Raw genomic sequence first — 12,555 nt, forward strand, 5'->3', positions numbered from 1 at the left:
AACCCTGCCTTCAAAGTAAAGGAGAAGGAATGCGTCTGCATAGTTTTCTGCGATGAGTCATGAATATGGGTAAAGCACACACTAAAAAAAAAAGAAAAAAAACATATTTCTGGAAAAGCCCAGATAACAATAACAACAATAAGCGGACGGTTTGATTTCTCAGGTTTATAATCATGATTTAGTCTCTAAGAAATCAAATACTACTGTGTCACACTGACCTATTAAGTATATTTTAAGAAATATTAATCATTTTGTGGCGACAACTTTAAGTCAAATTAAAAACTTTCCCTCACCGAGACTTTTAAGAACCGGAAGCGCTTCATTTATATCGTGGGTCACTTGACACTACGGGAATGGCAGGGAGTGAAATTAGTGGAGGGTGCGTTGGGTAAATCAATGCGCACCGCCCTGTGGCACACAGCGTGCGGGCTCCCTCTGGCTGTGCCAAGACAGTCGGGTGCTGGATGAGATGGGTGAGTGTCTCCAGCAGGATGAGGCAGTGAAAGCAAGAGTTTGAGAATGAAAATAAGCAAAATGATTAACGTGAGGCAAAATAAACACGTTTAACCAGAATATGCGCCAAAAAGTAAGAGGGGGTCTCTATGTTAAATTATTCAGTCATGGTTATTAATACATTAAGCTGCATCTAATTTTATCATGTCATCTAAGTTAAGTGGATCTTGAAGGTGATTCAAACCATATATCCTATACATTCAGGTTAATCAATTATTTAATTGAGCAAGTGAATGAATTAATCCTAACAAACTAAAAGCCCAACGTCAAAGTCTTCGTTTTCCTTTCACACAAGGCCAGAAACTTAAAAACACACACTCACTTTAAAAACTCCGGTTCAGTGTGTGACTCACTGTGAACACATGGATACAACAGAAAAGAGCTAAACAAAGACCGAAGGTTTATTTACTGGGAGACTGCTCTCCACGCCCATTAGAAGTCTATAATTAATCCATTCTCGTAAAAGTGTGTTGACAAATATGTAGTTTTAGCCGCTTTGGCTGCAGATGAGTATTTTCCATGTGAATAAGCAGACATACGGTGGAGTCAGGGGAAGTTTGATCATCTGTAGAACAGGATATCCAGAGAGTTGCCAAGGAGTTGCGATACATACAGTAAAGCTCTGTTGTAGCTTTGGCTTCACGTGCAGTGTGTGTGTAAATGTGAACTCCAGTCCAGAAGGAATAAAAGTGAGGGAAAAATAAAAGATGATAAAAACGTGGAGATGCGATGCTGGCTTCAGCTGCTGTGATGACTCAAAGAGGGGGGGGGGTCCATGTGGCTACCATTACTCCGGAGGGTGCATGTATCAGAAGGCCACTTCAAAAGGCTGACAGCCTATCGGGGAACAGAGTGGAGTTATAGCAGAGAGCAGGCAGCTTACAGGAGCCTTCCCATGCCAAGAGCTGCAGCTGCCAACTCAGCCCTTCTCATCTCAACATGTCTCCTCTGTCTGCTCACTTTCTCTTCACTGGCCTCCAACCTCTGCATCTGCCCGGCTCTGAGACACACAGTCCCTGAAAGACATGCTTCAAAAGTCCTACACTCACTCAAATCACTTCCTATTTGAGACAGATCATTACCATGTATCCTAAATCCTCCCCCAGGTTACTCATATAGTGCAGCAGGTAGTTTCTGTGAACACCAGATAGGCTGGAAATCCACTGCGGCTGAGTGAAAGCCCAGAGAGACTTGGCAGGAGTATCCAGGTCTTAAGGTGGAAGAAGAGGGCAGATGGTCTCTGAGAAAACAGAGAGTGATGAAGAGTACACGGGAACTCATAGAGCTTGATTTTGGGGCGGTCAAGTAGCGTGAGAGCTGTCACAGCTGGACACTTTCTGTCCTCTCTGGCCTCAAATAAAAATCTAGGCCTGCAGGCTTGCTGCCTCTTTTTGCACTCCATGTGTTTTCTATTCCAACAGATCGAGGGATAAATCGGTCTGCATCCCAACACTTTTCTGTGGGAAGAATGATCCGATGTTAGTGCACTCCTCCTGCGTTGGGGTTTGTCCGCATTTTATGCCAGATTGCACGCGGAGAGAAACATGCTCACGCTACGCATCAGTTTGCCCGTCAGCAGCACAAAATTTGATTTGGTGTTCTATTATTGACGACTGCTGGTTGGCTGAGACCGAGAGGTGCAGGGAGAAGACCGGTGCATTTGAGGTGTTGTGTGTCATTTCTGGGGCAGGTGGGTAAGCATATTTTAAAATGCTGACTTTGAAAAGCCGGAAGGAGCTGTAACTGTATCCAATTTGAGGCTAAAGAAATGTCTTATTTTACATACTAACCTTTATAGTGAGCATCTGGGGACCCAACCCTCTGTGCTGTGTCTCTGGGTCAGCCTTATTTACTGACACACAGCCTCGGGCGTAGAGTATGAATGAGTAATCCCCAATCTGACAATGATGTGAGGCGACACGCCCCAATCTCTTTCCCTTGAGGGCCGGCTGGGGACGGGCAGAGAGCATCCACAGACTGCAAGAGGCCTCCTCTCGGTCATTACATAATCACACACACAGCCTGGCGCCTTGTAGGCCAAACCCATAAACAACCATCATCCTATTTACTTGCTTGACCGCATGCCCCCACCTCCCTCATGTCTCTCCACTGGCCTGGATCGGCAAGTGGTCTCGTCTGGGTGGAACCCGCTTTGCTGCTGAGACAGTGGAGATGAGGAGGAGTGGTGGGTGGGTGTCTTCTGCCATCCCTCATACCATTCTAGGCCACTTCACAGAGTGTGCGCACTGGTATGCTACTATTAATTGTGGTCACGCCATTTATTCCCAGTTCGCCCCTCCAAGGCTTCAGTTCTGCCCCCTGATTCTTTCATATCTACCCTGTTTCACTCCACTTCCCTCAAGTTATTGAGTCTGTCCTCTCAGTAAACGTCCACCACCCTCCTCTGCACACATACTCTTAGTTTGAGGAATGGAGTTGCCAGATCCTTTCAGTATCACTTACTTTAAGCCTCAACAGTCTGTAACACTCATTTCTCTGTTTGAAGCCACACTGTCCCTTCACTTGATACTGCAGCATTTAATGAAGGTGCTTAGATGTTCTTTCAGACCACAAAGAGCCAAAAAGACACAATGGGAAAGTCCTGCCAAGCAACAGTATCGCCTGCTCTCAGCTGATCGAATATAAAGAACAGCTTTCTTTCTGTCCTCAACCAAAATGTAATAAGACGCTGATTATTGCTGCCGGGTTCTGATAACGTGAAATAAGTCAGATGAAAGCTGTATGCAGTCAGTCAGAGCCAGGAGTCGGACAAAAAGTATGTTCAGCTATCCTCTAGAGTAAGTGTGTGGATGGAGATGTAAGTGCTCGTGAATGAGACGTAGATATCTGAACAATGCTGCTGTGCAGCTCACACTCAGTCTGTGTCAGACTGCCTGTTGACGCAGAGGATCCTGTGGCAATCTTTTGAAGGGGGTTTGTGGGAAGCTTGAGGGGGGGGGGGGGGGGGGGGTGACCCCGGCCTGCGTGGATTCCAGCCAGAGCCATAAATTCCCCCTCTCTCTGCGTGTCATGAGTCCCCTTTGTCTGGCTGGACAACTGGCACGAGCGGGAAGAAACAGCTGACCAGTCAGCACAGACGAGCAGCTCTACTGCACTCGCAAACTGAAACTTGACATAAAGTATTTGTCTGAACTGAAGCCTTTACTCAGGAACATCCTACATGTATAAGATTTAGCTCTTTACAACACCACAATCATTTTGGGATTCAGTTCTGTGGGTATATATCAGACTTTGGGCAGTGTCCATTTGTTTCTGTATATTATAAAAATAAATGAGCCGACTCCTGAAGCTTGCTTGAGCTGAGGAATCGATCACAGCCAGCACTAATTTATTTGAGTGGTAATTTAGTTTATGTGCAGATTGATTTTGCACCGGTAGTAAATCATAATTTTGATGACTCAGGGTTCTACTGTGTATTTACTCTATGCAGTCTATGGTATAAACCAACTGAGGCCCTGGAAAAAACACATTGAGATTGAAACACAGACCCATCATTGGCAGATTGATTAGCTGTGATCTAAAGGATACATGAGTTACACAAAGTCAAGCATGTTTTGGTCAGGCACATCTAAAAATTCACCACTTATTTCTTTTTCTGCTTTTATAAATAGAATAGTCAAGAAATAACATCCACCACGTTTCTAAGAATGGTATATTAAGTTAAAAAAAACACTTGTGTCCTTTCACTTCTGTCTTCACTCCCCCCCTTCTCTCTTGCAGCTGCCTCGTTCATTCTTCTTTACTTTGCAGTAACTGCGGCAGAAAACAACCACGAGCCTCAATGACAACTGAATCTGCCGATACAGGGACAAGTTAGGAGCTGGAGCCCTGGATGTCGAAGAGGACGTTAAGTTGAGAAGGATACTGGAGAGAATGAGTCACTGGACACACACACACTCATGTGCACGGACAGAATCACCGTCTTGTGCTTTTGACTGGATGTGCTGATTTGCCACACCTGAAAGCCTTCTGATCATGACTTTAATAACTTTTCTCTTCCATTACAGCCATGTGTCCACTGGTTTTCACCACTTATACAGACATCAGACTCATCTCTTTCCCTTCGACGTGATACACTCTCATCCCTGCGCATGAACTGTTGTTTTCTTTCGAGCGCTGACACAGACCTTACATGGTGAGGGCTGATCAGAGCGGTCATGTGAGAGCATTTCAGATAAAGTAACAAAGAGAAGGAAATGCCCCAAGTGGAACATGGTGAGTAGTTGATGTTCAGGTGTCACAGTTTTCACAAATGACCAAATTCAGTCTCCAGTCTGTCTCGATTGATCTATTCCTCAAACTCCCAGACAAACACAGACAGCATTAAGTGACTCACATCCACTGGCTCTATAAATACTATAAATACATTTTTTCAAAGGACATCCCCATAATGCCCCCCTCCACCTTTTCTTTTCCTCTAAACCTGTTCTGAGGGATAGGGAGTGAAAATAAACACAAGCTCGTAGTTCCAGTAGCAGCTCCTAAAGCTTCCTTCCTGATGCCAGTCACTTCATTGAGCCCGAATATGTTTGCAGTCTCTTTACCTTTCACTTCCTGCCTTTTGCATCACTTCCTGTGGCACATGGAGGGCACACAATGGAAACTAGCTTTAAGGATGACATTTGTCTTCCAGTCACATTCGGGAACTACTTGCCTTCATATCAGCACCAATATTTACATCACATTTCTCTGCTGGTTAGTGATGAGTCAGGAAGGGTCCTAAAATAACTCACACAACAACACACACTTGTTATTAGACTAGGAAAAAGACTAGGTTGTGTTTCCCTGAATACACTAGCCGGAGTAGATAATGGGAAGCGGACACCTGAAAAAGTCCCACAGTTTAAATAAGCTTTAACAAACTAAACTGATGTGATGATGACAAGAAAATTAACTCATTGTCAAAAGACCCGTTACGTTTTAGAATCCAGTGTACAGACCTAATTTGAATGTTAATGGGACTAGCAATAAATAAATAAATAGGCACCCTATGGCCAGTGACAGATCTCCTGAGCAGTCTTGATACAACCAGAGCTATAAGCCACACCTCACGCTGTATATACAATAAACGGAGTAATCCTACATGTTCAACAGGATCATTTCCTAATCCCAGCATTTCCCTGGCCTTAAAACTCAGAGATAAGTTTGTCTAGACATGGCCTTAAAGCAGGGTGTCTCCTTTTGGAGAACACGAGGTCACATAAGATGATTTGATAGAGTTTTAAACCTTCACAAAGCTCCCAGTTTCCATACATTCAACACTTCATGGAAACTGTCGCTAGTCTAATAAAACAGTTCTGTGTTAGTCTTCATACCTAAGTTGTAATAAATAACAGACAAAGACAGTGTAGACAGTGATCATCTTTAAAACCTTTAAATATGTACGAGGATATATACAGAATTTAAGGGTAATGTCAAGATCCACAGTGAGATTCTTTGTTTTAACAAACAAAACTAAAATATGGTGATTACTTTAGATCGCAAGCATCGTTTACATTTAGTTGGATTAAAAATTTAGCAGTAGAACAACTAAATATTGCATTTTCTTTTCTTTAATCGATTACGGTGAGAAGCAAATAGGCAAAGGGAGAATTGTATATTTTCCTTGTGTAATTAAATGTGCCTTGTCATCAGAAAAACAATCTTCTTATTCTAGGTTGAATTCTGTAAAAAGATGACCATCTGTTCCTTTGCTGCTCACTGCAGAGGCCTCCCTAAATAGATAATCCCCAGTCCCACTGAAAAATACTTAAAATGTGCCACAGTTGCACTCTGACGCCACAAGGGGGCTCAGTCAAGCTCTATCACAAAAGAGGTGGGGTGAGGGTGGGAAACGAGAAATTAAGTTGTCCTCACATCTAGCTTTGTGGTGAGTTTTTCATTTTATCCCTGTCAGTGGGATTTAACTGGATTTATGGTTATGATACTAAAGCAACATGAGCTGAAAATATGGCAGAAAGGGCGGCTGAGTGAGCAATAAGCAAAGAAACGGTTCTGCTGTGTGACCCACTAAAATATCAGCTACCGCACAAAAACACCATGAGTGAGAACAAGAGGAGATTCTTCAAAAACACAGATTCTCTTTGATCAAAGATGCTACACTGCTGATTACTACTGACATCGTAGCTCGTCTCTGTGGCCTGTTTAATGATCAGAGTAACGAAACAGCATCAGGCACCAGCTGCACAGCTGTTCATTCCAGGCTGACATCCTCACTCAGCACAGGGACGCTGAAGTCGAAGCTCAAGGACGAAAGAGGAGGAACAGAAGGTTGGAAAACTAACACCAAGAGATAAACAGGCAGCCAGGGTCGGAGGGTGAAGTTAAAAACATGTCAAACAGAGAGCTGTGCACGTCAAACCGGCCCATTAGGTCAAATTGGACCAACCCAGTAACAAGCAGTCTCCTAATTGGATGATCACCTCATGCTACTGAGGAGACTCATCCCTCTGTTTTGTTCCATTTATCTCCTCTCAGCAGCTCTCATCCAGGGTCATCTGCCTGCAAAGTGCTGCTAACAGGAAGAGCTTTTACCACATGGGCTGACCTTTGACCTGCGGGAGAACGCCACCCACAAACCCCCCCAACATCGACCATCTGCATCTTACTCATTGCGTACTACTTAGGTATAAAGTCCAAAGTAGTCGTCCTGAGCTGAGCAGGAACTGTTTGTGGGTGTCCATCATCTGCACGAGGGCATGTACCTGTTGGTTATTACCCACCTGACAGGCCAGTAGAGCCTGAACCAACAGATGAGGGATGGATTTTATAAAAAATAAAAATATACAAACATGACTCTGTAAGCATGATGAACATATTCAACCCAGAGTGACAGTGGTGTTTGCGGTAGGCTGCTTCATCTGCTGCAGCATGCACTGGAATGGTAGCCAGGGTCAGTCCAGAGCTCCGTGCTCCACAAACGTCCCCAGAGAGCTGTGCACGTTCTGCCCACCACATGCAAAAGCAGCTGGAAAAACCTCCCACCTATAGCGTGGTTAATTTTCATTGTAATTTCCCTCCTTTCTGCATTGAGAAAACTGACAAACAGGTCAGACGAGCTGCAGCAGCTCTCAGCATGGGTGAGAAGATTGATATATACGCTTATATTTGTGTGTTTAATTTCAATTTATATGCAAATGCACACGCAAAGTTCATTCCCTCAGAGGCTCTCAGTGTCTACCACTCAGGACAATAGAGTGAGAAATTCCTAGGAGTCCAAAGATTGGAGGGCTGTAGGAGGGGGGGCCATGGGTGGGGCGTCAGATTATACCACCTGTTCCACCATGAGGCGCACAAACTCACACACACTCATTCTTTCCCCTTTATCCTCCTCTCTCTCACACACACACTTGTTCACATTCCCTCTCACTATCTCGTTTGTAACTAAATAAGACCCTTTCTCCTCTCGCACACTCATGAAACATCTCCCACACTGGCCGCTTTGCTCGGAGTTCATTTTGACTGCATTCCATTTCAGTCACATCTATGGGAAAACGGACAAAACTATTTGCAAGGCAACTCCAGCTGAGAGCCACAGACACACACACACACACACACACATATACACACATATTACAGTGAGACGTGTCGCCTTGCCACCCAAATCGAGCCTCTAGGGAGTCATGTTCAGACAGCAGAATAAACACAACAGCGTCAGCCATGTCCACATCACTGAGGCTCATCCGGCAGCATCAGGGATTCCCTCCTCTGCTGTGACACACTTTAAGCTCATCTTCATACAGTAATACCTTCAACTTATTTATTTATTTATTGTGCAGCACAAAGCTTTTCTCTGTAGTTTTCAGGTTGCTACAGCAAAAGAAACCACTCGTTTTTGTCTGATGGATGTGGTCAAACAAGTCCATCTTCACAGGGCAGCGGTGGCCACAGCCCTGCCCTGGTCTGCCCTAATGACTATTGATCGGGAGTAATGACCCAAACTGATTAGCAGTGAGTATGGCACTTTAATCGTCCTCAGGCAAGTGTTCCACAATGAGAACTAGCCTGCTTTCAATCTTTGGGCCTTTGATAAATTTGACATGGGGACATCTTCAGTGAGTATGAGAGACATCATGCGTGCAGCGTTTACTTTGATGAAGCACAGACTCCGAGACAAAGAGGTGTCCCACTGCTGCCTTTCACTGCTGCTCAATGAGCCACTGTCCTCTCTATTACTGTGCTGGTGTGTTTGAACACGTGCGTGTCCGTGCATGGACAGCCACGAAACACATGAAAACAAAGCGGACCAAGAGGAACCCAGATGCAGCATGGTGATGTCCTGTATACTCAAACTGTTTTCAGTAATAGTAAACAAAATATGCCTCTGTTTACATTCAAACAGCCAATTTCCCTGCGTGTGTTCGCTGCCAAATGACAGTGGAGATTTCTCGGACATATCCTGTATATCCACTCATCTCAAAACACCAGGCTGGAGAGGCCACTTTATTGTAAACACGCAAAAAGGCCTAATGCAGGAAACGCAAGAGGAGATAAAGTTACACAGCCACATTGCTAAATGACAATGATATACGGTCATGTGATGAACAGGAAGTACTATAATCATATTTGGCTGTGACATCACAAAACAATCCATCTATTCAAATGACACTGGCCCAGCCTTAGCACTGCGTCAAGGCAACGCAGAGTCAGCATTTCGCAGCACTGCGCAGTTTTATAAATAGTTTTAGTTTCCTGTCCTGTTCGCACTGTAAGCTACACCATTCTTGTTCTTTTCGCTACAGAATGTGATCTGATACTGAAAGCGTGCACGCGTTTGTGTGTGTGTGTGTGTGTGTGTGTGTGTGTGTGTGTGTGTGTGTGTGTGTGTGTGTGTGTGTGTGTGTGTGTGTGTGTGTGTGTGTGTGTGTGTGTGTGCATAACACCTGTGCCAGCAGAATTAGTCAAATATTTTTCTGATCATCACTTGGTTGGATCATCACTGGAGCACAGTCTGGTAAATACAGCATGACAACGTCAACACTGTATTTCTGATGGTTTAATGATCAAAAATGAAACTTATACAATATCTCAAACTTTTGAATGGTGGTGTACATGTGGTCTTCACATGGCAACACAATGTATGCTGTGTGTTACCACACATTACGCACACAGGGGCAAACATGTCATGTATCCTTGCCTACACACACACACACACACACAGTATGACCAGAAGCAGTGATGACATCATCTCTACTAAACTCGGAGGCTAACATCACCCTGACCTGACCAGGCGGACACAGACAGGAGATGTTCCCCCTATGGACAACATGCATAATTCAACCCAAGGAAAGGCTCGGCTGGGGTGTGTCACCCACACACCCTCACAACCTGATGCTCGTTACACTTCTACCTCAGGGGAGAACACACAACGCAACCGAGGAGACGGAGGGAGGGAGGGAGACAGGGGAGGATGAGGTAATCAATGAGCGGGACGCACGGTGGCAGTGCATTTAGGGCAACGGTGGGGAGACGAGGATGGTGTCTCTGAACGCTAAACCATCCATCACACGCTCAGCTAGCAGCAGCTGGTTGCCTTTAGCCTGGATGCAAAAACCTAATATCAGCAGCAGCAATCGGCCTGTGTTTGAAAACAGACAGGGATGTTCACCAAGCATCAGGTGGAAACAGACGTTCTGTCAGAGTGAACAAGTGAAGGTGCGGATGACACTCTGCAAAAGGCTGGTGACATGAGTACACAGTGTTTCAAAGCATCCACTCGCCTGAGTGTCTGTGAATGAACACACCACACACACACACACACACACACACACACACACACACACACAGTTCTGGATGGGAACCCTGTTGCATGACATCCCAACCCCATCACCACCGACTACATGACATATTAGGACGGATCATGACAGAGGATGCCCCGTTAAGACGTCTCACTCAGCCACGCCCCTCCTCTTATGCTTTTCTTTCATTCCCTCTCCTAATTGTTGATCCATCGCCCACTATTACAGATAAGCCGTTGATGTTTTGAGCTGTGTCATTTCTCCAGAGGCCTGGCACTTGCCGGTGGCTGTCTGATGGCAGCACCTCTTCCACCTCCCCGCCCTGAGTGAAACACAGCTCACTGAGGGGGAGAGGGGGAAAGAAAACACACTGTAGTATAAGAGACGTGATGTGCTGTTTGTTTTTGCCCTGAAGGAATAAAAAAAAGAGGGTGATGGATATTATATATGCAGCGGGTGCTGCTGGTGCTGCTCTGTGTGTTTTGTGTCAGCTAGATGTGGATATTTGAAGCACATTAAAGCTGGTGGTCCCCTTCACTTCCCCTTGAGTCCCTCCCCTTGTCTCCTCTCCTCCTCTCCATCCTCACCTGGTCCATGGTTTCAGCGAGCCTCCTCCCTCCTCCTGTTCCCAGTCATGGCACGAGATCACCGGCTCCCTCCCTTGTTTCTTTTCCTTTCCTTGTTTTTGGTATTCCCAAAAGCAATCCAGTCCTGCTCTCCTCACACAGGCGAGGCAGCCTGGCAGCCGACCACTGGTGCTGCACTGCTCCTCCACAGAGGCATGGTCCTGTCTCCTCTTGTGTCTTTGAGGGTGACAGTCTTATGCATCCAGTCAAACACTCTTTCTTTGCCCTTTTCTGTGTCTTTTCTTGCTGCTCTGGGTGGAGGCTGGAGGGTAAACAGGGTGCGCGTGGGATCCTCACCTATCTCCTTGATAACCACACAGATGAGAGAGACTCCCGCTTTCCGTTTTCGTTCTCCAGCTCTTTCACTCGTTCCCTGTGTTAGCTGGCCCTATGCCTCGCCTCCCCTCCCTCCCTTTCTGTCTCCACGTCCCTCCTCTCTTTCCATCTCCCCTCCCCCCTCCTGCTGCAGCCTAAAAGAGCCAGAGTGAGCAAATGGGAGAGAAGGAGTGAGGGAGAGAGGAGGGCGGAGGGCTGAGATTGGCTGCAAAGTGGAGCATGTGACTCCCGACAGAGGACTGAGGGACCCTCTGCCAGCTGTCCAACTCATGCTTCCCTGAAAACCTCTGTTGCCAATGACAACAGCTGCCGTGCAACACACCAACCACAGCTCCCCAGATACAAAGCCATTGGCTGGCAGGCTTTGTGGCCGCCGCCCCCTATTGTGAGGGGAGCATGTTGGGACGTGTAGTCCAATCTGCAATGAGGGTGGACTGTGTATTGAAAAGCAGACATCCCTGTGTCCCTTGGAGGAAGGTTTTCCCTCCGCTCTTGTTTCTCTGCAAAAATGTTTATGCATCAGTGTTTCATTGGCCGACATCTAGAGTGAAAGTGAAGGACTGCAGTTCATATCATCAACATGAAGGAACATTTAAATGAACTTTTATTAAACACACATGAGAAGAGGAAAGACCTCGAGGCCTGGGCATTCTTAGTCAGTCAGGAAAAAGACATCCTCTGTCGTTTTCCTTTTGTTCCTCACAGAGGGAAACTCCCACTCCACAACAACAGGAACTCTGCAGCTGAAGGCCATGGCCAAACACAGAAGCACCCCCTCTTCCCTCCTTTTCTCTCTCTCTCTCTTCCACTTTTCATTGCCACCTTTTGGTTGCAAGAGGTGCCACGGTGCTACTGTATGTTCTCAATTGCGCTGATGGGTGCAGTCCAGGACTTGTTTTGCTTATGTTGTTTGCTTACATGCTGACTTATGTCAATGAGGCTCCTCTTTTACAGTAGATTTATCCCAATATGACTGTTATATTTCTAGATGTGCTTATTGTGGACCTGCGAACACCTGATGTTCATTGTTTATGTTTTACATATCTGACATCTGAAACATCTGTCAGTGAAGTCACATTGTGTATGTTTTGTGTATAATTGATCCACCAGGGGAGTGGAAAAACAAACACATGTCAAAATATGCTCAGAAATGTGAGGTATGCTGCCAGCAGCTGTGGCAGGGCCAGAACACACTACGGCGGATTTGTCCTTTTAAAGTAATCACAAACACTATCACTGCATCTGCCCAAGAATACAGCTCCAGGGGATACCCAAGGCCTCTGCAGCCGAACAACAAAAGAGCACCTGTTCCGGCTTATTTT

General features: G+C 45.7%; 1 protein-coding gene across 1 annotated transcript in view; it reads right to left on the bottom strand.

Moving 5' to 3' along the window:
• The window catches only part of arhgap23a (Rho GTPase activating protein 23a), a 54,863-nt gene extending 43,981 nt beyond the window's left edge, over positions 1-10,882 (bottom strand). The window contains exon 1 of the mRNA XM_026358694.1: positions 10,859-10,882. Coding sequence (XP_026214479.1) covers positions 10,859-10,867 — 9 coding nt within the window. The 5' untranslated portion in view covers positions 10,868-10,882. The remainder of the gene's footprint in view (positions 1-10,858) is intronic.
• Positions 10,883-12,555: the final 1,673 nt, after the last annotated feature.

This window comes from Anabas testudineus, chromosome 8 (genome assembly GCF_900324465.2).
Source record: "Anabas testudineus chromosome 8, fAnaTes1.2, whole genome shotgun sequence".
Classification (NCBI taxonomy): Eukaryota; Metazoa; Chordata; class Actinopteri; order Anabantiformes; family Anabantidae; genus Anabas; species Anabas testudineus.